General features: G+C 40.9%; 1 protein-coding gene across 1 annotated transcript in view; it reads left to right on the plus strand.

The window, feature by feature from the left end:
• PSD (pleckstrin and Sec7 domain containing) overlaps positions 1 to 27,559 on the plus strand; it is a 158,943-nt gene that overhangs the window by 86,161 nt on the left and 45,223 nt on the right. Inside the window, exon 10 of the mRNA XM_018554566.1 lies at positions 13,768 to 13,811. Within this exon, the coding sequence (XP_018410068.1) occupies positions 13,768 to 13,811 (44 nt within the window). The remainder of the gene's footprint in view (positions 1 to 13,767; positions 13,812 to 27,559) is intronic.

The following is a 27,559-nucleotide window of genomic DNA, read 5'->3' on the forward strand; positions in this document are numbered from 1 at the left end:
ACGCTTCAGCTGCAGCGTCTCAGTATAACGCGAGCTGTAGCTCGCAGTATACTGAGCTTAGGGTGACCGAAGGACGCCAGTTTGTGTCCTCTCGTTACCCTAAGGAGAACTATGGGGAAAAGCCCTAACCCCATAGTTCTCCTTTTAAGTGCTCTGCAAATCCAATTCTTCTTCCATAACTTGTATATCATTTCTCTTTACAATCTTTTTCTTGTTTCACCCCACATATGAATGCAAGGCTTAGTTCCCACTGCACCTCATTCCTTTTGCTATTATTATTATTATTATTATGACCTTTCGACTCTGTCATCCTTCATTGAGCCGGTTTATTAATTTTGAAATTATTTTTCCAAACTCCTAGAGCTAGTTATCAATGATTAACAATGTCATTCCAGCTAGCATTTTGCCAAATGTATTTAAAACAAGGTAACCCATTGCTACTCCCAAAATACCTCAGCATTTATTTTTACTTAGAAATTTGTGTATTACTTCGTGCAATTAAATGTAATCTTTTATTCCTCCATCATAGCAAAATGCTTTAACTTGGGCCATACACTACTTGACCCAACATAGCAACTGGATCATTAACTGATTTAGCCATACACGTGTCTTACAACATACCTTTTGACTAGCTGTGATTATTGGCAGATGACCTAAAATGGCCTTATCTCTCTGGTAATCAATGTGTGGAGATGGTGATACTGTTGTAGGCTGAGATCCAGACAGTCTTTTGTATGGTATGGCATTCTTTTTCAGTTGGTGTTCTCCCTATTTTAGCACCATGTATTGCACTGCAGCAGATAATCCAATTAAGATCGTAATATAAATGGTACACACAATTCACATTTTCCATGTTAGGAATAAATTAGATTGTGAAGCAGTTTGCATGATGACCTTTTGTAGATCTTAAGCAAATACTTATTGACTTAAGTACAAATCATTCTGTATATATAATTTTCTCTTTGAATGACACAAAAAACATACCTCTGCTCCACTTTGTGGTCTTTTTGTTGCCAAGGCAACCTCTGCAGAAATGAATTCAAGCTGCCCAGGCTCAGGTTAATTGGGCATTGTCATAAACACGGAAATAGTATCTGACTGACATTTCAAATACAGGAAGCTGCAAGAAAAAAAAATTGTTTTGCATAGTGGACACTGTGTCTACAAATACAGGTGAAACTCGAATAATTAGAATATCGTGCAAAGTTCCTTTATTTCACTAATGCAGCTTAAAAGGTGAAACTAATATATGAGATAGACTCATTACATGCAAAGCAAGATAATTCAAGCCGTGATTTGTCATAATTGTGATGATTATGGCTTACAGCTCATGAAAACCCCAAGAACCCCAAATCTACAACCTCAAAAAAGTAGATTATTACATGCAATCAGTAAAACAAGGATTGTACATAGAACAATATCGGACCTCTGAAAAGTACAAGCATGCATATGTACTCAGTACTTGGTTTGGGCCCCTTTTGCAGCACTTACTGCAATTACTTTTTCATGATATTCTAATTATTCGAGTTTCACCTGTATATGATGTATAGGTAGAATTATAAAGGTAAATACGATGTGCCTCGGCAAGTTATTAGTGCATTTTGCAAATTCTTTGCTTTTTTGATTCATTTCTTTTTAACTGTATTTATTTTGTTTTAGCATAATTTGGTTAGAGCTATTTTGCTGTCAGTAAAATTGCAAAGACAGAGATCATTCGTAAAATGATCAGAACTTAGCCATTTCTAGCAAAATATGTTGAAAATATATTTTGTATTTTTCTATAATTGATTTAACAATGAAGCTTTGATGGTGCATTATATTAGCTGCAGTATGGAAATGGTCTAATTGATACTAAAGTTTATAACCCTAATAATACTAGTCATTAGCAGATTTGTAAAAATAAGAAAAAATGCTCTACTATGCTCCTTTTTTATATGACATTTATAAAGTGGGTGTGCATTCATATAGCAAAAAACAGAACTGTCTTGGCTCCAAACATGTACATTTGCTGATCTCCTCTTCAATCAAATAATAAGGAATGAGGATTTTGTCACGTCTGGTTTTTGAGTTGTCATTCCCCGGCTGCTATGGCTGGGAGTGAAGCTAATCAAGCACGCTCTGTGGTTGATTAGCCTCATTTGGCTGCAAAGGTGACGTTAGGGGTCTAATATACCTCTGTCTCCTTAAAGAGAACCTGTTGCAAGTAAGCAGCTATCACATAGGGGACTTGTTAACCCCTACGTGATATCAATAAAGTTGTGTTAAACAACCTAAACACATTCCTTGGGTATGCCTACAAATGAAAACGGGGATTGCGCAACAGGTTAGGTATTTCCACACAAACTGGAGTCAGAGTGATAATTCTAACTATTAACAGTTAACTCTAAATTGATGACCTGTAGAGGCTTTTAAAGCATTGCCTATGGACAATTTTGGATACCAAGGTTTTTCACAGTTTTACTGATGCATGTAATTATGCAGCTTGACATATTGGCATCTATTTACTCAACACAACATCGTTTTTTATAGTTTGCCAACAAAAACATTTACAAATGTTTATTCAGTTTCTGAAGAAGGTGTGTGATAATATGTAAATTGATTGTCTAAACCAGAGAGGTAGAATAATTTGTGCCCATCTTAGTATTCAAGGTGCTGTATACGTCCCATCAAGTACAGTTGTGGTGTGCAAAGGAGGAGTGGCACTCGCAGCTTTATGTTCCTGCATGTGTTCTTCCATGTGGGAGACATGGTAACCCCAGAAACTTGAAGCTCTGAGGGGGACACAGGCGATTGCCATTCCCAGAATAGTAGGTTTAAGAAGAAACATTTTTCCAGTAATTTCTCATCAGTGCAGCAGCAGGAAAGGTAAGTATATATTTTCTGCTCTGTAGGCCCATCTTTTATGAGGACTAGTTTGGTGACAGGGTCACTTTAAGAGAGGAGAGCTTTAGCATTCACACACAAAAATGATTGTCCCAGTAAGACATACTATTGAATTGCTATGTTTCACTATAAATGCATCTGCCATATTGTGGTAATCATAAGCCACAGCATTCCAGTTTTGCTTCTTGCTTGGCTTGCCCAACATTTCACCTTTCAATATATCTGAATAAACCAAACCCAACTTTCACATGGGCTGATCAAGAGGGGATCCGTAAACAGGTCCTCTCCTGATCACAGCAGTACGGAACAAATGTTACCAATGTGACATCCGGGTCCGTACAGTTTTTTCCTCCACCTTGCGATGGAGGAAAAAAAACTGCAATTACCGGACCCCATGTGTGTCTATGGCGAACCGGATGTAAACGGACGTGTCTATTTACAACAGACTAGCCCTGATCCTGCATGATCCGGTCTGGTGAAACAGATATCTGATCTGTCTGTTTTACTGGACCCGGCGGGGGTAACCGTGTGTAAACAGACATCCATCCGTTTACCCACGGCTACCCATAGACTTACACTGGACATCCGATCGGGTTTGTCTGAAAGACTGACAGGCAGACCAGATCTAAGCTGCTGTGTGAAAGGGGCCTTCTCTGGGTTCCTGGTGTATGAGCTGTGACTGTATTATGTTTTTTCACTGTAAGCTAGCATATGACATATTGTGTGACATTTTAGAAATGTGGTAAAATGTTTTGATTCTCTTTTATGTGTTTATTAAACAGAACTGCAACATTGACTTGCATGTTTTCTGAGCAATCGGTTGTTATTGAAGTGTATTAAATGTAAATTTAATACCTTCTCTGGCTAGCGTTTCCCTTGCACCAATCTCGGTTCTTGTCTGCTTTAAAGCCCCATTCTATTGATTATGCAACCTTGCTCCTACACACACATTGTGTCCCAGTGCACCATTTGTGCACACCTACATAAAATGACATTAAAGCCTTAAGTTTCCCCTCCTTCCTCAATGGTGGCCTAAGGACTTACCTTAAATGATGCCTCTTGATCCATCTTCTTCTTTCCAGTAGTTTTCAGGAGTCCCTCCAGCGCTGGTGCCGGTCTCTGATCCAGCGCTGACTCCTGTCTCTTACTGTCCCACGGAGTCTGTGCGGGTGCACGCTGCATGCATTGACTTACCTTGTGTCTCTCCTCTTCTCCCGTCCGAAGATCTGATACGGCGCATGCCCCCGCCCCTTGATCCTTTGCAGCTGTCTGAGATTTTTCAGATCTTCGGACAGGAGCACGTGGCGGAGAGACAGGTAAGTTTTAACCTTTTTGTTAACTTGTTTTATTTTTTTGCTTGCAAGCAGTAGATATATGCAAGAAAACATGAGTCTTTAATAATCCTTTAAGGCTTTTAGTGTGCATCAGGTGATTGTTACCCTAACCATAGATATCCAATCTTTTGGCATTTAAGAAATGCCCATGAGCAGTAGAAAGAGGGGCAAACACTACAGTAAAATTATAAGCTACAGCCATATAATTCGTTTGTATTTTCATATACAGTATATTCACACTTCATGTCCATATTTTCAAAAGAAACTATTTTTAGGCCACATTTCCCCTTGCTCCCAGTTCTTGCTTCCCATCATTATTCAAAAACTGCTTTGCATTTACCATGACGAAAGGCACACTGTCAGGATATTTATCTTTCATTACACCCTTCAGGTCTAAACTACTTAACAATATGCAACACTTTTATTTGTTACACAGCCCACCGCTGAGCCACTGTCTGGGTGTTTGTATTATAAAGTGCATAAATGAAACCTACACTTTGTGGTTCATGGTTTCTACATTTCTAGTTTTCCCTCTATGTAAATCCCAACATTGAACTTCTCTTATTTGCTCATCTTTGATCTGTGAAAACTGAACTCCAGGCGGGTCCCCCTTTACACTGAAAATGTTAAATGCTCATTTGACTGGGGGATGGGGGTTTTCAATGTGGTGATTTCATTACCTTATTCATAGAACGCTTCAGGTATGTGGGTGGTCCCTCAGGATCCTAATGTGCAATGAAGCACCACTGGTCCTCCATTGCATGTGATGACATCAGAGAGCTGCGATTGATCAGGCAGTGAAGAGCAGCTTTGGGGGACCTGTTTTACAATGAGAAGGAAGCCTGCTGGAGCAAGAAATAGGGTATTTTACTTTACAGTATTCTTATCCCCCTAAGCCAGGGGTGGGCAAGTTGATAGGAAACTGAGGAGGAGAACTCCAGGCACTCCACCACTGTCCTAATATCATTTGTTTGTATTGTTTTAGAAAAGATTACACTAAAAAACAAAAGTATCAGTACTCCTACTCAGTCTGGAAAACCCTATAATTTTCTATTATCTTATGCACCATAGACCCCGCACAGCCCACCTGAGTCCGCGTGTGTGTTACTGTCAGGATCAGTAAGTGAAAAAAAAAATTTTTTAAATGCGTGAAAAATATTGTCGCCACCACATGTAATATTTTGGGAAAACTGCAAAATATTACATTTTTGTTCTTCGGTGCAGTGGAGGAACCACCGCCGGTGCAGCCGGTGGCTGTGGGGGGGGGGGCCCAGTGGGGTCCGGTCCTGGGCTCCCCCACAGCGGGATCTGGTCCTGATTTTTTTGGCAGTGCACGGTCCCGGTGTTCAAACACCGGGGCCCCGCACTGCCGACGGGCTTCTCCGTGAGGGGGCGGGTCCTGTTACTCACCTCCCCTCAGATCGGCATCGCATGTGCATGAGAACCGATCTGCCCTGAAACAGCTGATCGGTCCTGAAATGTCACTTCTATCTGACTTAGTGAGTGCGGTGGAATGTGAGATCGCAGTCGGAGAGAAGTGACATTTCAGGACTGATCAGCTGTTTTAGGGCAGATCGGTTCTCCTGAACATACGATTTGCAATGCCGATCTGCCCTGGAACAGCTGGGAAAGCACTGGAATGCTTCACCTATTGGCGGTCACACATTCCACCGCAGAAAAAATGGGCGGGATTACGTTAAAACGTGTGACCATGTCACCGGTCACATATTCTAACATAGTCATAACCTTTGATGGAACACCGCCATCAGGGGGGTGCCGGTACCCATGTGAGGGGTCTGGGGGGCCTCTTACATGGGTATCAACTGTACCGGGGCGGCATGGCAGAGGTGACGGGGGTGGAGGAGGCTGGGCCCCAACAGTAGCAGGTAAAAAGAGTTGGGAGGAGGTACAGGGAAAGGGATCAACGGAATAAACGTCAGTCAAAGTATCGCAGCGCTGAATACTGAAAAATGGCCTGGCCAGGAAGGGGGTCTAAACACCTGGTCTTGAAGTGGTTAAAGAACGCTGGGGGGGGCGGTTGCCAGTGTGATCCGCGCCCCTCCCCCCCAGGGCCCTTTGGTTATTAGGTCCGCCACTGCTTGGGTGTATGTACATTTTAAAATTATTTGAGCACATAATAATTCCTCATTAAAAAAGACAAGCTCAGTGACAATGTGTTTGCCTTTAAATAATGGACCCCTACTGAATCATTGCAAGAGGAGAATCATATCTATTACTCTTTGTCATGAGCTTTCACCCAAAATGTTTATTTTTTTTCACAAATATCTTTTCTATTTTGCAGTGATTGGTCCTATTTGTAGAGGTTTGTGTGAGCATTCATGCACTATAAGTAAATGATTAAAATATCAGTCAATTATGTAGTGCGTCAGATTGGAGAAAGTTGCTTAGCGACGGTGTAGATGAGAGCCCACAGAGCTTTCCTTGTACTTAGTGTTTCATCAAACTGAGCACTTCCTTGCATGTATCCTATTAAAGTGTAGCAGGTAGAATGAAATCACGTGGCTTATACAAACAATTGTGGACTTCTTTATTGTTCAGTGAGTGGCAAGGTAAGATGACAAGCACGTGATAATAACACAGGAATAAAAGCATGTTTATGTGACAGAGAACAATGATATTCTCTGGCGCTACATTGTTGGGATTGAAGTGATTGAAAGAGCGTGAGGCAACTAGAAATCAGATTTGTAAATTAATTTGTTGTTTCTACTTATTCTTTTTCCATGTAATAGAATTTTATTAACATTTTCACACGAAGGACAATAACAGAATAACACAAAATACACAGATCAAGAACAGCTCTTGAGTACAAGACACGTTAAACATATTTTAGGGAACCAGTTCCTAAGTACTTATTCTTTTTTCACCTTCATGAGATGTTGACTTCACTATGTATATAGAGTTTTCCTAGTATAATGTTATATATTAATATGAATTAAACTTTGGGCAAATATCTTGTAAAACTCATTCACCTACTGTACACTGCAGGAATACTTATACAAGGACCAGTTATGATAGTCCAACTTCAGAATCTTTTACATAAGGGATTAGTGTTTGTTTTGTGGTTAAAATTTTTGAACACATGCTTTTGTTTCAGTCAAAGGTCATCACAAAAGTCATGCATTTGGTAACGGGACAAATTTCTTCCAGACATTATCATATTCATATGTGTTTTTCTTCTGTTGTATTGCCTATTTCTTTTACTTTACTTTTTGTCCCAGAGAGACCCTCAGCAGAGTATTCGGTCCTTTAGTATTATGGAGGAAAAAGCTGTCAGCTTCAAGTCTGGAGCTGACAGTTTTATTTCTATTCAGATCGGCTTGTTACAGGTTACACAGCAGGGAAAGCCTCCTCGCTGTGTAACCTGTCATGGATGGAGCGCTGCTTGTGAATGACAGCTTTTGACAGTTGTTAAGTTACACAGCAGCGGGCTTCCCCACTGCTTGTGTACCCTAAGGTAGTGAGGCCAGAGCTGCAACAGCCTCTACCCTGTGTTAGGGGCTTGAGCTTTGTGGATGGTTAGGACCAATGGCAAAGCACCATTGGTCCAAGCTGTCCAATCAAAAAAAAACACACAGAGGACACAGATTTCGATGCCTCACCAGTGACGAGCAAGTGTCTCCTCCCTTCCTCCCTCCTCCACACACAGCTTGCTGACCGGTTTGGGGGGTGGGGTGTCAGCGGGCTGGCGGCGGGGCTGGGGGGCATGGAGAATGTCTCACCCAGCACAGAAGGAACAACACGTCACTGCCTTTAGGACTACACCAGGGATCATTAAAGAGTCTATCAGATGGTGGAAGACCTTATAGGATATAATGATTTGCCACCATGTTGGGAAAATCTCAGTATAGTAAGACCTATCCTTTTCTCAACTAGGAGAGGAAGTGTGACATCAGACAGGTAGAATCGCCTGGGTGTATCCAGGGTGGCATTTATGTGTGTCCCAGGTTCAGGTTGTATGCAAAATTTTTTTTCCACTAGAGGGAGTGCTGGAATGGCAGCGGTAATGAGCCCAGCTGAAATAAGCTGGCTCATTGAGCCTCTATAAGAACGCCCAGATTGCTCAGAGATTTGCACCACTTTGGAACCAGTTCTATGCCTGAGTAGACTGGGGAGCTTTTCTACCTACCTGTGTGGTGAAAAATGGAAAACCAAACTTGTGTGGTGAGACACAGCCTGTCTGGCAGTTTATTCAATAGTGAGATAGGGGCAGCACAAGGTTGCACCTAGTTGTCAGTGAGGGAAACGTTGTGTGTAGTAAGTTGCCAAAAGACAAGGATTTCTTTTCATGTTTTGCTCTTTTTTTTTTTGCTTGTGAATAGTGTAAATAAACTGCACCTGTTTTCACCTGAAGAAATCGTTGCTTGCTGTGCCTAATTTCTGTGTAGTGAACTCATCCAGGGAGTCGCACACACCTGCCGCCAAGGCATTAAAGTATATCTAAACCTTAGAACAACATTGTAATATATTGGTGCGTACCAGTTCTTGGATGTGAAGGCTGCATTCGTTTTCTTTGTTAGTTTTTATTTCATTACTTTCACTTAGTTATCCTGTCAGTAACACACATCCTAGGGTCCTAGGGTGACAATGCTCATTCTCTGTACTGTATCTATGGAGGTGTGTTGTCACCGTAGGACAAAGCAACAGAAGACCTCCCCTCTTCTCCATAACATAGGGAGAGGGGTTTTGTAGTTGAGATAGCAGAGAACATTCTGGACCTTTTGAACGATTTGGTTTGGTTTTCTCTACAACTCTGGTTATCTTAACTGGAGCGTCTTCCTATCAAGATATGGTCAGATAACGCCATGGCAGTGGCATACATCAACCACATGGGAGGAACAATAAGTCTTACTGCAGCAAAAGAAGTGACAAATGTCATGTTACAGCCTTGTCTGCTGTCCACTTCTTTTACCATCATAAAACTGTGTGAAGAAATAAAATTTCATCCCAGAAAATGCTCCAAGGGATGATTCCATTAGGTCTGGATCAACAATGGCCCTGAGTACTATCAAAGGTCAGATCTCAGAACTTGTCATTTTGCTCCTAAGACCACCAGCCACTCATTCTTTGATTAAGACCTTCATACAAGGTGTTTCTCATGCGACTCTCCCAATGCACCTACCTGTCTCCATGGGATTTGTATTTGGTTCTCTTGGCACTTCAAAAAATTTAAAGCTATCGGGGATATTCCCCTTTCCACACCTACTCACCAAATTGTGTTACTTCACCTCTGCAAGACGTGCCTGAACTGGCGTCCATGTCCTGTAATGAACCCTTTCTGGACTTGCACAAGGACATAGTGGTATTAAAGTGGACCTTTACCCCCTTTCACTTAAAATCACATACTCTGCATGCTGATTTAAAATCATCTTACATTCATTAGTTAAACAAACTTGTTTTTCATTTACTTACAAATGGAGTGCATCTACTTCCTGGTCCACTTCTGGCAGAAAATGATTTATTTGCCAAAGCATTGCATCTTGGGAAGGTTGCATCAGCCAAACATTGCTGGGAAATCTCATATGTAATCTAATGAGATCTCAGGGAAAGGCATTTTATGTTTGTTTTTTTATTTTATTTTTTTAGAAAGAAAACCATGTTAAATATAATTTCATTATACCAATATATATTATAAGTATCTATTCAAGTATATGATTTGTTGCTATGAAGAACACGTCTACTTTTCTTGTATCTGGAAAGATGGATATACAAATCATTGGCTTTTCCTGTGCTTAGAGTGCAGGATTATTGTTGAATGCTTAAACATACTGTATGTGCTCCATGCACATCTGCATACCAACCTGACTAACATTTGGTGAGATGATTGTACACATATGTTGGAACATCATCTCATGTCTTTAGCCAGTGTGAGGTTTACCATTTACCACTGCAAAAGAAATGAACTGCTTATTTAATTTCTAGCTCACAGCATTTTTTCTTCAATTTTCTTGGGTTAATAAAAAATTAAGCAGAGAAACACATGCATGCACCACATACTTCACTTCAGTAAGTAACCCAGGAAATAACCCAGCCCCTCAGTGTCCATGCGAGGTGCTCTCTGAACACTGTCTGTAGTGGGTTACCATGAACGTAGATTAAGAAAATGTTTTTAGTATTAGAATTTAGTCATTTTAGCACAGATGCAGTATTTGCTGGATAACATTATTGGCTTACTAATTGATGTCACTTGTTGCTTGGGATTGCTCTTTGTTACTAGATGCTAATGCAGGCACGCAGTTTGACCTGGCAATGTCATTGTGTAAAAATGTGACCCTATCATTCCTTCAAATGTGTGGCTCTGTCAGCCCTCGTTGTGGCTGCAGATGTTGTGAGCCCTGTTCCTAAGCAACTGTGTAATTGCCTAGGGCAGCATGATCTCAAACAACTAGACAGTGTAAGGAAACGTGAAAGCACATAAAGTTCTGCATTCCGAAGAAGCCAATTAAATTCTAGATTACTTTTGTTGAAAAATTTGTTTTGGTTGCTGTATGTCACTGTGCCTTCCCAATTACTAGGACTGCATAAGCTAACACAAGCTCAACAAATATGAATTTATATTTATGGGTCTTGTTCAAGGAATGGGTATTAAGATGAATGATTCTGTGATGTTGTGGTGAGGCACAAATAAACACTCAATATAAGTAAGCGTATAAAGCAAAGTAGTAAATGGCCACATAACATTAGCAGGTGGTTGTTTAAAACAAAAAAAAATGTTACAAAAAACCCTTACTGTTTACACTACTACATACTTCTAATTGCATCCACTGCACAATTGGAGCTTTCTCTGGACTAGACCGTTTAAAAAGAAATATCCCCCCCACTTATTACTTTCAGTATTTTGCTAATATAACAACATAATTGCTCCTGATGTTAGACCTCAACTGTCCTTCATTTGGAGGGAAAGGCCCTCTTTTAGAACCAAATCCCTCTGCCCCTCTTTCCTCCTCAGCTGTCCCTCTTTTTGGACTGGTGTATAAATGTACACTATTATTGCCAAAAGTATTGGGACACCTGCCTTTACACGCACATGAACCTTAATGACACCCCAGTCTTAGTCCGTAGGGTTCAATATTGAGTTTGCCGACCCTTGGGAGCTACAACAGCTTCAACTCTTCTGGGAAGGCTGTCCACAAGGTTTAGGAGTGTGTCTATGGGAATGTATGACAATTCTTCCAGAAGCGCATTTGTGAGGTCAGGTACTGATATTGGACGAGAAAGCTTGGCTCGCAGTCTTCGCTCTAATTCAATCCAAAGGTGTTCTATCGGGTTTAGGTCAGGACTCTGTGTAGGCCAGTCAATTTCCTCCGCCCCAAACTCGCTCATCCAAGTCTTTATGGACTTTGCTTCATGCACTGGTGCGCAGTCATGCTGGAACAGGAAGGGGCCATCCCCAAACGGTTGCCACAGAGTTGGGAGCATGACATTGTCCAAAATTTCTTGGTATGCTGATGCCTTAAGAGTTCCTTTCACTGGAACTAAGAGGCCAAGCCCAACCCCTGAAAAACAACCTGACATCATAATCCCCCCTCCACCAAACTTTACACTTGGCACAATGCAGTCAGACAAGTACCGTTCTCCTGGCAACCGCTAAACCCAGACACGTCCATTGGATTGCCAGACAGAAGCGTGATTTGTCACACCAGAGAACACGTCTCCACTTCTCCAGAGTCCAGTGGCGGCGTGCTTTACACCACTGCATCCGATGCTTTGCATTGCACTTGGTAGTGTAAGGCTTGGATGCAGTTGCTCGGCCATGGAAACCCATTCCATGAAGCTCTCTACTCTCTGTTGTGCCAATCTGAAGGCCGCACAAAGTTTGGAGGTCTGTAGCTATTGACTCTGCAGACAGTTGGCAACTTCTGCGCAATGTGCGCTTCAGCATGCGCTGACCCCGCTCTGTCATTTTACGTGACCTACCACTTTGTGGCTGAGTTTCTGTTGTTCCCAGTTGCTTCCACTTTGTTATAATACCACTAACAGGTGACCGTGGAATATTTAGTAGCAAGGAAATTTCACGGATTGACTCATTGCACAGGTGGCAACCTATCACGGTACCACACTTCAATTCACTGAGCTCCTGAGAGCGACCCATTATTTCACAAATGTTTATAGAAGCAGCCTGCATGCCGAGATGCTTAATTTTATACACCTGTGGCCATGGAGGTGATTGGAACACCCGAATACAATGATTTGGAGGGGTGTCCCAATACTTTTGGCAATATAGTGTATTTATTACAGGTATTTATATAGCGGCAACAATTTACGCAGCAGTTTACAAAATGCACATTCACATTAATCCCTGCCCTTGAGGATTACAGTCTAAGGTCCCTATTTCACATGCATATAGGGCCGATTTAGAAAGCAGCCAATTTACCTTTTCATCGTGTCTTTGGAGTGTGGGTGGAAACTGGACTACCCAGAGTGTTATATACTAAATTAAACCTTGTACACAGACCTTTTTATTATTGAATTATTATTTTAAAAAGCCTGTATAATGTTTTAGGCAATCGTTTTTTGCTTATGAATCCTGCATTGTGCATGTAATTGGGCTCATGGCAGGGGTATGTTCTCTGCCTGCATACTTGCTAAAGGGTGTCCCTCTTTCTTATCCACGAAAGTTGGGAGGTATGTCTCAGGTGTGTATTACAGTCAACAGTTTCAGTTCCACTAGGCTGTCATTTGATGATAAATTAAGGTAAAGCGATATGGAGGAAAAAGGGGGTTTGGCGATTGAAAATGGGCTATACTTTTATAATGCTGGCCTACTTAGTGTGTATCCACTGTTTTTACAAAAGCAAACTACACAGGGTTATTATCAGATTAAGTGATTAGCAACATGTCATGATGCCCCATAATGCTAGGAATTGGTTGGGTCAAGCATGGTATTAATGTCCTCTTCTTAGGGTTTAGCCACATTAGTAATTAATGTGTATGTAAAGCCAAAACACTTTTTTTTGTGGGGAAGGATTAGAACCTCTGTCTGAATGTTGCTGCTATTCAAGTTTAGAAGGGAGGGAACATATGCTACATTTTCTGTATGTGTTGTTGTATATGTTCCCACCCTTGAGTGTTAAACAAATGTCAGCAGGACAGCAAGTAAAGATAATTCTCTCTAATGGTGCCCCAGATTGCAGTTTAAATCTGTCATGGGTTTTAATCCTCACTCTATTCAAAACTAAGAAACAAACGTTTTGGCGGGACATACACTTTAAATTGGTATTTATCTAATGGCCTGGTATTCAAAGTAGTCTTTTTTGAGAGAGAAACTGAAGCCATGGACCTAGTATAGGTCCAATTGTATGTATTTGTATTAAAGTGCTAGTACCTGGTCTGGATATTTGAATCCCATGTAGTTTAACTAGTGCTTTACTGTTGCTTAGTTTTTATGTTGCTAGATTTATGATTTTGAATGATTTGACCACATTCAGAAAAAAAAAGACTTTAATGTTATTGCCATTCGCACAATAGCTTAGATCTTTAATGCTTGTGTATCCTAAAAATCTATTTGTTTTTATTTTCTGTATTTTTTCAGGCCTTATACAGCTCAATTAAGAATGAGAAGTTACAGTGGACAATGTAAGTAATATTTCTTTAAGCCATATGAGTGTATTCAAAACCTGAACTTCTGTTTTGTTATTGTCTAATTTTGTTTTGTGTAGTTTATACATTATTAGCATTGTGTTATATAATTCACATCAAACAAGAGGTCTAGCAACGTAAAGGAGAAAAAAGTATAGAACATGTTGATGCAGTTTGTGGATGGTGTTGGAGGTATATGACTAAAGATATGCTTGTGTCTTTCAGACACCTTGTTTTTGACATCATCACCTAAATGGCTCTGGTTTAGTAATGTAGAGCTGCGAAACCTACAAAATATCTGTAGCCATAGTCTGCCCCTAGCCCCATAGAAATGTGATATGTGGATTTTGAGCAGGGTAGGGTATAAAGTAATTTCTGTATACAGGGTAGCAAATGCAGTACCAGTCCATGTTGATACTGCGTTTCTTGTTCACTTTTATTCCATTCCAAGGTCGCCCCACAACTCACAGTTGCACCAAATGTGCATAGTTCCCAGCGTTCCCTCTTTTAGAACAAAATCTCTTCCATCTTCAAATGTCCTTTTTTACATCAGCTAATGAGATCTGTATAGAAATGTGCTATTTACCTGCCAAAAGTGTTTATTTTGTACTTGGTTTTAAATGATTGTGTTGGTTATCTTTAAAATTATATTGTAAAGGAAACAGTGGCAATAAATGGCAATGATTGTAATTTTAATTCTTCCTTGTCCTGTTTGTTAGGGTTGTGGTAAGGCTGTCATCTGCTGAAATATTTTGTCCTAAAAAGCATCGCTCTTTTTCATCTTATTAAAGCTCAAGTAAACCTTGGTAAAAGAAAAGAAAATGGGCACCCAGGAGCTACTAGCCATAATGTGCTAGTATGTACAGCATATTAGCACATTACAGCAGACTTACCTGCCACACGTATCCCCTCTAGTGCTGAGCTCCTCTCTCTGCATCTTCGGCTCGATCATCTTCTGGGTTTCAAGTGTTCGGCCGATTGATTGGCCAGTCTCCTTTTGAAGTAACTCCCGCTCATGGGCACGGGAGTTACTTCATCTCCGCATGCCAGGTCTGAGTGCTGAGCTGTGCATGTGTGGCTCAGCGTACAGAAAATAGAAATTGCGGAGTGGTAAAAAGAAGTTTTAATGGCAGAAGAGACTTACACAGTCTCTTCTGTCATAAAAATGCCTACCAGTCAGCAATTTCCTTTTCCATTATGTCCACTTTAAGTAGATAGGTGTGTATGTGGCCTACATTGGAAGACGGAAACAGTTTTACAGTCTGCTACAGACACCAGTGTGCAAATTTGGTTAAGGGTACAAGTCTCTCCAATGATTTTCAGCACTAATGTTTTTAAAGGAATTAGAGTAGCTCTGACTTTACTTGTTCCCGGTCAGTAACTCAGAAACTTTTGAAGCCAGAGACAGCCAGGCAACGACCAATTTCAGCAGGAAGTAGCCTACTTACTTTCCTTTATATAGACTTCATTGGCTCTAAGACCACAACTTTACTTTAAGCTTTTATAATAAAGGTACAAAAATTATACCTTCCCAAAATGCCACCTCAGTGTTTATGGCCAGTTACATAGTTACATAGTATTTGAGGTTGAATAAAGACATTAGTCCATCAAGTCCAACCTATTAGGATCTCATTCTAGGTGTACCTGTACCCCTGTATATTGCGGTCCCTTAAGAAATCGTCCAAAAGTTTCTTGAACAATTCCACATTATTTGCTGAAATCACCGCCTGTGGCAGTGTGTTCCAGACCCCTAAACGATCTTACTGTGAAGAACCCCCTTCGCCCCTTGTGCTGGAATTTTTTTCCACCAATTTTAGGTGGTGGATTTAGGTAACAAAAATAGGTTTCTTCTTAATAAGATAAGAGATCAAATTGCCTGACCTCTTGTCAAACATCCATTTTCTTGAGATTACATTTTGTGCAGTTTTCCTTCCTCTGCTTGATTGCTCTTGAAGAAACCTGCAAAGATTCAGCAGGGATAATTTACAGCAAAGCCATGCTGCTGAGATGAAGTTCTAGATAGCAGTTTAACTTAATGCAAAGGCTTTTAGCCTCTGTTTGCAGAAAATGTTTTGTAGAAGGGAATTGTTTATGGAATTATTTAGAATAATGAGAAGCAAAAGGTAGCATGAGCCCCCTTTCACAATCGGAAGCTCAATGTTAGTCTGTGGGCAGGTGAATGTAAACAGATGTGCGTCTGTTTACATTTGGTTGCCTCCGGGTCCATCTAGGTCCAATAAAAAAAAAAAACACACGAAAATGTGTGTATCCTCTTTCATTTTTTCAAACTTAAATGTGATGGATCAGAGGTAAAAGGACGCACATAGGTTCGTCCAGCTCCATTTAGCTCTGTTTTTTCTCTCTATCACAAGATGGAGGAAAAAACTGAATGGACATGAATGTCACACGTGATATGTCACAAGTGATATCCGTTATGTTCAGATGCAGCAGGGGATCTGTTCACAGATCCCCTGCTGATCAGAATGAAAGGCGCACGTGTGAAAGGGGCCTAAAGCATATTCACACTGAAAATTGATCTATTTAAGCGTATACAGTTATTTATGTATAACAAGTAGGCAATACAGAACCCAGAGACAATTGTGTTTTACTGTATATAAGGAAAAAAACGGCACTATCCAAATGTGTTCAAACCAGAAGCAATGAAAATGATAATGTGATACAAAACAAAAAAACCCGTGAAATGAGCAGCTGCTTAAAAATTACTACAATACCTTCTAAAACATAAATAATGCTTCAACTTATTTCATATGATACATATACTGTAACAAAATATAGTACTCAGAAAATCTCTATAGTAAAAGGGATGTGAAATCAACATACAGCAAAGTATTTTGTTAAAAGGTCCACTCTGTGCTCTGTTCTTCTTCTTTTCAGCATGGGGTAGTTTCATCATAAAAATAGAACAAATTTCTACTAGTGCTGTCACTAGTTGGAAATCCCGGAAAGGCCCCAAGACTATCAAAACTTTCCTGTGCACAACTTACTTGAACCTGTTCTGTACGGTGACTGGAAAACTACTGAGAAATTATTTACTCTGCCCAAACACTTTACAAACCAATACCTGTTTGAGGATGCATTTACCAAGTAATACCCACTGTGGATCTGGTGATATCTGGTCTTAAGAAAACACTGACCACTTCTGTGGAGGATGTACCAGTCTTTAAGATCGACAAATATTTGGAAACCTTTTTCAAGGCATTTTTAAGTCTGTCGAACCTTAGGGAACTGGAATAAACTGATGTTAAAGGATCCAGCTACTAATCTTCCTGATAGCAGAGCCCTGCAGAGCCAACCTGGAAACCCACACAGCAAACCTGAGAGTGACCCTGTAGAGCCCACCTGAGACCCTGCACAGACCACCCAGGAGTGACCCTGCAGAGCCACCTGAAATTCTGCAGAGCCCACCTGAGACCTCACACATAGTAAATCAACTCCAGCCCACCTGAGACCCCACACATAACAAAAACCCTGCAGAGCCCACCAAAGAGTGACCCTGCTGAGATAACCTGAGAACCTGTAGAGCCAACCATAGGCCCTGCAGAGCCCACCATAGGCCCTGCAGAGCCCACCATAGACCCTCTATGGTGGGCTCTGCAGGGTCTCAGGTGGGCTGATTGGGGTCCCTTTCCCTGCACTCCTCTTACCTGTCAGCCCCGAGACACCCGCTGCTGGGCCCTGGCCTCAGCCACCTCCGTTGCCACACCGGAGAGGTACCTGCGCTGCTGGGCCCTGGCCTCCACCACAGCCTCCTGACCAGGCCCCCCCTCTGCCCCAGGCTCATAAAAGTGAGTGGGCTGTTCACTTTGCAAGGGAATTTTCCCCTCAGTTTAGTGAATGAGGTGAATCTCTCCTGACTTCCATCATCCAATCATGTGCATGGAAAAATATTGTTTTTATTTTCTAATTTCCTTCCACAGCATTGGTTTTTCAACATTCAATAGTAAACCCCTCTATGTCTTATTTCCTGAATGAGTCTCCTGTCTGTGAATATGCAAATGACACTTGTAAGAGGAACAGCATTTTAAGCAACGCTTGCCGCATATGCCTTTCGATGGTAAACATCTCTTTAGTGCCTCTTTGAACACCCTCATAACTAATTTGTCCCAGCAAGAGAGCCTAAGCGACCAGCTAGAAATACTTTTTTTCTAAAGGCCAAAAAGAGTGCCTTTCATTATTCCCATGGCTCAACCTCCAAGGCCAGACCCAAGACAGGAGCCCAGTTCAATTGCAAACCCTGGTCCCCTAAATCTCCCAAACCTTCAGACAAGTTTTCCTCAGCATGAATAGATGCCCCCACTTTCCAGAGTGGGGGGGATGCCCGTTGGAATTTGCAGACATCTGGTCAAAAAGTATGTTGGATGCCTGGGTAAGACATAGTATGCACATGTACTGTTTGATGGAATACAAGATAAATAGCATGGTTTACTTTAAGAATACATTTCTATATAATATATTCTAATTAGGGATGCACCGATACCGGTTTTTTGGTACCGAGTACAGATAATTATTTTTCGTTACTCGCCGATACCAATTACAGAGTAACGGAAGTCCCATTCAGGAAGCCAGATGGCGTGTAATGACTCGCCACCTAGCTTCCTGATTACCCGGGAAGCCAGGCAGCGTTTAAAGAGTCGCCACCCGTCTTCCCGATTAACAAGAAAGTCCCCTCTTACCTTAGTATGTGCAGCCTGTCACCCCGGGGCCTCTCCAGCGAGAACACGTCCGGTACCCAGTCTGAGCCGTCTGGCCGTCCAATCAGGAAGCCGGGCACCGTGTAATAACGCGACGCCCTGCTTTCTGACTGGCCGGGAGGCCGGCTCCATGCTCTCGTCATGAGATGACGAGGGAGCATGAAGCCAGCTTCCCGGCCAATCAGAAAGCAGGGCGTCGCGTTATTACACGGTGCCCGGCTTCCTGATTGGCCGGGAGGTCGGCTCCATGCTCTCTCATCACAAGTGACGAGAGAGCATGGAGCCGCTTCCCGGTCAATCGCGAAACATTACATTACACGCTGCCCGGCTTCCTGATACCAGAAGTACTCGTGCTAGGCATCGGAGCATTTGGCGAGTACGAGTACTTGCCCAAATACTCGGAATCGGCACCGATATCGATACTAGTATCGGTATCGGTGCATCCCTAATTCTAATTATAGGGCTTATTTTTAAGTTTCCAAAGGAAGGATAAGGAAAAGGTCATTTATGTTTATAGGAATCATTTATGGTTTGGTGTATACACCAATATAAATGCAGGTTCAGGTTAGGTTAACATGCTAATTGCATTGATTATTTACTTCGGAGCATTAGTCTCTGTTCCTCACGAGTATCCCTACCATTCTTACAGTGACATGTGGGTTAATTATATTACTTACTGTGGTGGGCAAATTGTAATAATCAAAAGTAGACAATCAAAATTCCTTTTTACTGGCTTTAGTAAAGAGAAATCTAGATGCTTTTGTGTTGTAGCACTTTGTCATTGTGCAGTATATGGTTTTTTGCATAGATATCATAGTCCGTTTTGGCCAAAGACACTATGCTTCTTTTGTGCTCACTTCCTCCTGCAGTCTGAAAAACACAATAGTAGGTAAAGATTGGCAGGGCATTAATCTTATGAATGTAAAGCCCCTGTTGGAACTGAACTGAGAACTGTTCCACACTTTGTATTTGGCTGTATTTCTTACAGTATATCCATCACATAACATGACCACAGAACTGTGCTACCACTAAAATTATGGATTTGGATTTGAAAATGTTAATATATCTATCTGGGTGACAGGTCCTCATCAATGTGGTAAGAGAGTCCAGTGATGGACTCCATAAGTGTAGTAGTTGATCATTCAATAAGTGGCAAGCAGATTCCATGCTGGAGAAGCTATGTTACATCATGAGGGTGCAGAGACTGAGCACAAACTAAAAGTTACAGTCCCTGCTGTGTGTGCAGAAGTACTGGACTGTTGCCATGACAGCAGGGAGTAGAGAGGCTCTGGCGGAGAGCTGAGAGCACCACAAAAGTACTTCTGGCAAGTGCCATTTTTTTTTTGGAATTTTTTGAACCTTAGAAGTTTAGCTTGTGAATGCTACAATTTGAGTTTCACCTCAAGGTACTGATAGACTTGTGATGATAGCTGTCTGATCTAGTTGTTTTTGGAACAAGATCTTATATCTATATGTATTCTTTCCAATGGTACTTGCTGATTTTTGGGGAATGACCAATTGGACATGTTAGAAAACCTGCTCCAATTTCTGTTGCTTCCCTCTAAAATGATGATGTTGGTAGCTTCATCACCCCATGACACTGTTTTCCCCTCTTCTGTCTCCATTAAAGTGAACTTGCCAGCTTTGCAGAGTGGAGCTGACAATGGAGCTGACAAGTCTATGGAGTGTTCTGCAGTAGGCCAGACTGCCCTCTAATGTCTGTGGCTATCATAGGTTTGCTTAGTTAGCTGATCATATTAAAGCTTTTCCTAATGTTTGTTCAAACTTTTCATAAATTGTATTTTGATAGAATTAAAGTTTGGCCTAGTGCTTTGAAGCATAATGGGTATTGCCAGCTATTATACAGAAGATGCTAAAGCCAGCATGTTACACAGTATGTGTTAATGGGGCTATGCTAGCTTAAATGTCCTGTTAAACACTATTTGTATGCATTATAGCAACAGAGCATGAGGACCACGGTTAACACATCATTTTCATTGCACATTCTAGGTGTAAACCAATTGTAAATACCCTTAAATGTTCATAGTTTATTTACAATTAGGTTCTGACATACCATATAAGATTAAGAAAATGCCCAAATGTAATGTAATAATAAATTAAAAAGAAATTGATTTTATGGGCTGCTCTATTGTATCTTTACACTTGAAATATAATGCAACAGGTATTTTTAATTCGTTCAGGAACAGAGTATTATGTATATTAATGTCACCTTTTGTCTATGCTAAACTGTCTGCTGTAATCAGTATTCAGTAGAAAGTGTTCCATTGGCTCTGGCACTATGAGATGTTCCTTTTCTGTAATTTTGTTTATTGAGAATTTAAAAAGATACCTAACATAGGCAGAACAAAATATAGTAAAAGTAAAAAAGTGCTCATGTATTATATTATTAAGGGTTATAGTCACTGACAAATTCATGACATGGTTGATTATATTCTGTGTGAAAATTAGGCCTGCAAAAGCCACAGGTGACAAGGAAAGAGCAGTAAAAGCTCAGTGAAAGTTTATTTGCCTCTAATCTGAGCCTGTAACAGTGACCCTATGCATCTTATGAAAATCAACCGTTTTTGTATGGGCACAAATTACTGCTTTTGCGGTACCCTTGCCTCTGTTGGTTTCAACTTATGTAGAAGCATCTGAAAGAGCTCAGTGTGTCCACCCCTTCTCCTCAGCATGTCATAAATGTCATTTCCCATGCTGTGCACAGGCATAGCACACCTCACACTGATTTACAGTGATCTCTTTTAGATAACAGCAGTACATTTACTACAGTACTGAGTCAGCAAATAGTGACCTATTGCCTGCTATCAGCTGTCAGGGCAGAGCTGCAACACATATTCTCTGGATCCACCTGGCTGTCCCCCCACCCAATTACAGCATGTGCCAGCATGGAGCCAGCTGTTGCAAGCAAACCGAAGCCTGACTGATCAGCGGTTATGTGATCTGTCCCCTCTTGGTCTTATGGCTGTCATGGGACATCTGCAGTGTCATACGGATGCTGCAGCAGGGAGGTGAGTATGTATGTATGTATGTATGTTTGTTTAATGGGTGACTAATCCCTCTCCACTCTATCAGTTTGTCCCCAGTCTTGGAACATTTAATTAATTTAATTAGTTGTAACTCAGGCTGCCTCTTTTTCAGCAAAGTCTCTGCTACAGGTTGTTAGACCTGTGAGTCTGTTTTCCTGGGCAGCCCAGTGTGACAGTTTGCAAAGTTATGAGACAAATTTATTACTAAAGATGCCAAAGGTGTTCAATCTAAACAGTCACATAATTAGGAAGCGGTAAAGGTCAGGTTTTAGTTTGTCATAGTGCTAATTCAGAACTGCTGTAGAAGGAATTTAAAGTAATATTAAAGTCAAAAGATTTTTAACTACTTTATCTGGTACTAAAGTGATGTAAACCAAGATCACGACTGTTGCAGCCAGCAACAGGCTTTCACGTACAAGTGATCGGGCAGCTGTAGATCACTTGTGTTGACCTAAAGAGCGTACACCCTTCACTGTCAGCTATCTTTTGGGTTTGCTCTTCCTTGTGCGGGTCCAGGACTGGCACAACGGGCGTTGGCAGGTGAACCAAACGAAGATCAGCACAGATGCACTAAGTTAATGGTAAATTAAATCTTCATCTTTTTGTGGAAGCTGTCATTGTGATTAAAATAACCACATCAATGGAGCACCAGAAGTAGCATAGCGTTTGAAACAACCAACCAAAGGTGGCATGAGACCCGAACAGAACTAAGCAGCAAACTGTTTGGATGCGTGAGCAGAGCATTACAAAGGAGATGCACCTGAAAATCAGGGGGTAGGAGCAATATAAAGCTGACAGATTTTGCTTTGTAGACAGGCCTTATATTCCTCCTGCAAAACCCTCCTTCAGTTGTGATTAGGCAGTATTCATACTAACCCCCCACCACCTTCTTTTCAATTGATATTTAATTTGATTAAATTTCAAAAATATCTGTTAAGTAGAGGTTGAGGTGAGAAGTGCAGTCCCAGACTTGTCTCCTAAACAAAAGCGCTCCACGACCACACTGGCTGCCGGAGGATGATTTCTCCCTCTCTGCTCCCTCTCCCTGATGTCACTTCCTCCCACTACAGCTGCGGAGGAGAAAAACAGAGAGAGGGAGAGTGGAAGGACCGGAGACAGCGGCACCTGCCGCTCGCCACCAGGTATGCAAGTTTGCGGCTTTGTCCAGTTTGGATAATGCGCCCGGGTGTTAGGTGGGCTGACACCCGGGCACAGGATTCCAAACCCGGACTGTCCGGGTCAATCCCAGATGGTTGGCAACCCTAGAAGCTGGTAATCCTGTTTGTAGACTCTTTGTATGGCATCAGAATACCGACTGCAGGAGGAAAGAAGGAAGAACTGTCCTACATAAATTCTGCTACACTTTTTACTCAGGCGTTGTGGTCTGCACTATACTGTCAATCACAATGCCTGGGAAGGAAATAGGCGTGCCCAGCACTGACTGGCATAAAAGATGGGGGTTCTCATTGGTGGCAAAGCTCCAATAAAGATTGTCAAGTAGCAGAGAACCCAACTACTCTGCCTGCAGGATGGCACAGCTTCATTGTTTTTCGTGCAGACAAATTGTCATTTTCACACTGTTAAAGGAGATTGCTGGCCCTGGCAGGATTAGAAGGTATTTATATGCAGATAAAAAAAGGCAAATTGCATTTAAAGTTATGCAGTATACCTCATGATGTTTCACTGGTACAATGTTACAAATTTACCATAGTTATACTTTATCTGTAAGCTAATGAAGGAATAAGTCTGCTGTTGATGACGTTAATGATGTGCTATGCAAGGGTTCATGCTAAAGTCAATGCTTTGTGCGGGAAGCGTCCATAGTCTTCAGACCCCCCTTCAGCTTTTCCTCTTATTCTACTACCTTCATTATAGGTGCTGACAGTGTCTGAATGCCTCTGAATGGTGCACGTTTCTACAACCCTTTATTCAGTTGTCATGCAGTTCTCGTCTTGATTGATAGGATTTGCACTATGTGCTTCTAATCGGTTTTTGATTGGTCAGCTCTGACTGGAAGCACACAATGCACATTCAGTCAGACAATATAAGACCTGAGCAGTTCCACTTGGAAGAGGACTCTGTAGGTGATGTGACAGCTGTCTGGCAGCTTTTCCCAGATTTTGTACAGGGGGTGACAGTTTGGCCGTCATGCGCTTTCCTAGTTAACGTTGTGGGTCTAAGGGCTCATGCACACACAACGCAAGAGCAAAATTGTATATTGCGTATATGCGTGCACTATATGCAATCCCAGAATGTATCATTCGTAATAGAAATTTTAATGAACTGAACGCACATACACACCAGTTTACTTTTTCAGTGCTGGACACCACTTTTCTCTTTCTATTTTTGATTTTACATAATACATCTTGCTGAGAGAAATGGGGTAGCCCCAATGCAAGGGTTTATTTAAAAAAAAAACTAAAAAAAACTGGAGTTATTCTTTATAGTTCTCCACCACCGCTGATCTACAGCTATATTAAGATGGTGCTGACATTTAAAATGCAGAATCCCTAGCAAGCAAGTGTAAGTATACAAATCCAGAGATCAGACCTGTGTAGAGTTCTTCTTCAGCTTTAGTAACCTGAAATCTCATTGGTTGCTATGGATACCAGTCTACATAAATGTCTCTCTTTGGAGCATTCAGGTTTGTGTGTGATAGATTTCTATCTCTAGCTTCGAAATCAATTTGTTTACCTAACACCGAGTTTTAATACCATTTTCCACTACAATTAATCAAATGTGGCGTTTGATTTTTTTAAAGTTATCTTTTCTCTGTATAAAAACCCTTGTCAGTATATTAGTTAATGTATATCTATTGCTGATGTGTGTTGTACTGTAGGTTAGAAATGTCGAGCTATTTACAGTATCTTGTGCTATATAAAAAAAAAAAAATAACATATTAACGGCTGACTGAGCAGAGATGAGATCTAGGGTGACATTTTGGCAGGGTCCTGGCTCTGACAGTCACTTTACAGCAGTTTGTGCATTTTAACTCTGCTGAAAAGGCAAATCTGCTGTAAGGCCCAGGGTAAGTAGGTGTCCTTTTTACATTGATATTATCAGTGCACTCAACCATCCAATATGGATTTGTGACAAGCTTCCTTTTAATTTTAACATGGAGCAAGGAATCCTTCCAAAATAATAGGAGGTCACTGCAGAGTAGCAGAATGGTCACAGCTAAAAGATGAGTCCACCATATGCTTGTGTACTGTGAGCTGGCAATTCGAAGCTAATACATGTCAGAAGTTCTTCTAAATGGAAAACGTAAAAGCACATGGCAACCTGCATCACCAAATATTTTTGGATCCTTTAATGTGTTACAGCAGAAAAAATAGTGCAGCATCATTTGTTTCACTGCATTGCAGCACTAAGAAGTGATCTCTACAGTCTACATATAAATCAGCTGTTTTTGGACTGTCCCTGTGGATACAATAAACTGTACTGCAGGTAAACAGGAAAATGCCAGTCAACCCTCATTGGGAGCCATTTTGTATCTTTGTATCTTTGCCTTTCTCTTCCCTTGTATTGTCACGCCTGATGCATGAAGCACAGGAAGTGTCTGCTGGTTCATATATAGCACTTTATGAAGTTTTTCTGACTCCTTAGTAGTGCATACAGCTGTCTCTATCTGTGCGACTTGATAATGTATGTAGAATGGAAGAAAAGTGTGCTTCCTAGATTTGAATGTTCCAAAAGGTCAGCCTGTGGGCTACTTATGTATGCACTTTCCTATATTGTTGCTGAAAACTGACAAGCAGCCCTCTAAGTAGCTGTGCATATGCTTATATGACCTTTACCTGGATAGCAATGTCTCACAAAAATTAACCTGTGGTTTTCAGCATTAGATGAATCCTACAGCTTGCCAGAGCTATTTTAATTGGCCTACTGGTTTCTAGGAGTTTCTTTTTTTTTATTGGCCTACTGGTTTTCTTTTTTTGTATTTATTTTGTGCTATTATATTATATAGTCAGCATATGCTTTCAATGTTAGCTTGTTATTTTAACGGCACCAGATAGACAATAACTTATAATATCCTTGTTTCTATATACAGCATATGCTTTCAATGTTAGCTTGTTATTTTAAGGACACCAGATAGACAATAACTTATAATATCCTTGTTTCTATATACAGTATTGTTTGTATTTAAGTACATTGATAAAACCTTTTTGATTTTCATTTTCTTGGCAATTGAAAACAATAGGCTCTCTGCATTAAAGGAGAACTATGGGGTAAGTGTTTTTCCCCATAGTTCTCCTAAGGGTCACGGGAGGACAAATTCTAACCTGGCCCCGTGACCCAAAGCTCAGTATATCGCTGCCAGGACGGATCTCGACATTGTCGAGATCCACCCAGCTGCGTGAGTGACAGCTGGCTCTGCCTATCTAGAGGCAGAGCCAGCTGTACCCGCCCCCTCCCCGTCCGTTCTGCCAGTCAGCACTTTAGAATCGGAGAGGGGAGGGGGGAATCCCTGCAGGAAGCCGTGACTCCCTGCAGGTACATGATCGAGAAGTGAGCAAGCGACGGTATGCGTTCGCTCACTTCCCGATCTTTTGAGCCGACGTGTGACAGTTGCATTGCCACACGTCGGCTCGAACTATGAGGTTGAGTGAAAATCACTCATCTCATAGTTCTCATTTAATGATTGGTAGCCACAGACCTGGTGATCCAAGCTGCCTAGGTCAGGATTTAGGATGGGAAGAAAGAGGTACCTTTTATTATTTCAAATATTGATGTGATTTGGTATAGTTGATGCCTTGATTGATTTACGTGACATGTGAATTTTAATGAGTAGTCCACTTTCAACACTTATGCATAGAGAGGATTTTTTCTAGTGACTCTGCTAGTTACCTTTTTATATGTACCATTTCAAAGCATTCAAATGTTAAAACAAAATGCAGCATACGCATACTATGCATAGTTGAGTATACAAAATAGATATTTCTTGTTCAGTTTAAAATCTGCAGTAAGTCAGCTCCTTCTTTCTGTAGTTATTAGGCAGCCCTTGCAGGGATTAGACATACATCTCCTGTCTTCAGTGCCAAGGGGGCTGAGCTGCTTATTGCCTAGCTATGCATCACCAGACTTTCTGGCATAGGGGCAGACTAATCCCATTACCCTGGGATTTCTTGCACTGTTTTCCTGTGCCAAGCACACAATATGTTGTCAGGTATCTGCTGGGAGCTATGTGTAAAAAGTGATTCAGCCTGTGAGCTGTTAACCTACTTGTTTACAAGAAAATAGATATGCATACCTTTCTAATCGTAGAACGTTCAATGTCCTGGTAAATGAATAATTTACTTGTGCTTTGTTCATCACTCCCAGGGATTCTGCGGATTTTAGAGGAGAGGCACTTGGGCTTTTTTTTTTTTTTTGGTCAAAACTGGAGCAGCAAAAGACAACAGTCTTAGCAAGAAATCAGATCCTTGGTTTATCTTTTTCTAGAGAAGGAGAAGATAATCTTGATTTTGTTGCTGAAGTCAGAAATCCAATTTTCCTTTACTTCAGTTCTTATAAATCAGCTAGATTGCTCAGGATTATTCAGGTTATACTTTCAATTCAAATACTGAAACCTATCTGCCTGCATGTCTGGTAGACATCAAAAATTATAGTGATCACATTTTTAGTTTCCTTTTAACCTCTTCATGACTGAGCTAGTTTTCAGTTTCTGTTCATAAATGACTGACACACTTTTTACATTTTTGCTGTGTGATTCTTCCACAGCAGTAATATGCTTTCTTACTAAATGTACCCACACATATTATATATTGTTTTTTAGAGGACAGATAGGGCTATATAATTATATCACATATGTGTACCTATCCCCTCACTTAGTTTGAATAAAATAAAAAAAATGAGGAAAAAAACTAGAATAAAACACTTTTTTCACAACTTTTGATTACTATTATTTTTTTATATTATAGTATACAAAATATATTTATATATAATTTTTATTTTCCTAATTTTGTTTTACACTTTTTTTTTTTTT

This window comes from Nanorana parkeri, unplaced genomic scaffold (genome assembly GCF_000935625.1).
Source record: "Nanorana parkeri isolate BGI_ZX_2015 unplaced genomic scaffold, ASM93562v1 scaffold165, whole genome shotgun sequence".
Classification (NCBI taxonomy): Eukaryota; Metazoa; Chordata; class Amphibia; order Anura; family Dicroglossidae; genus Nanorana; species Nanorana parkeri.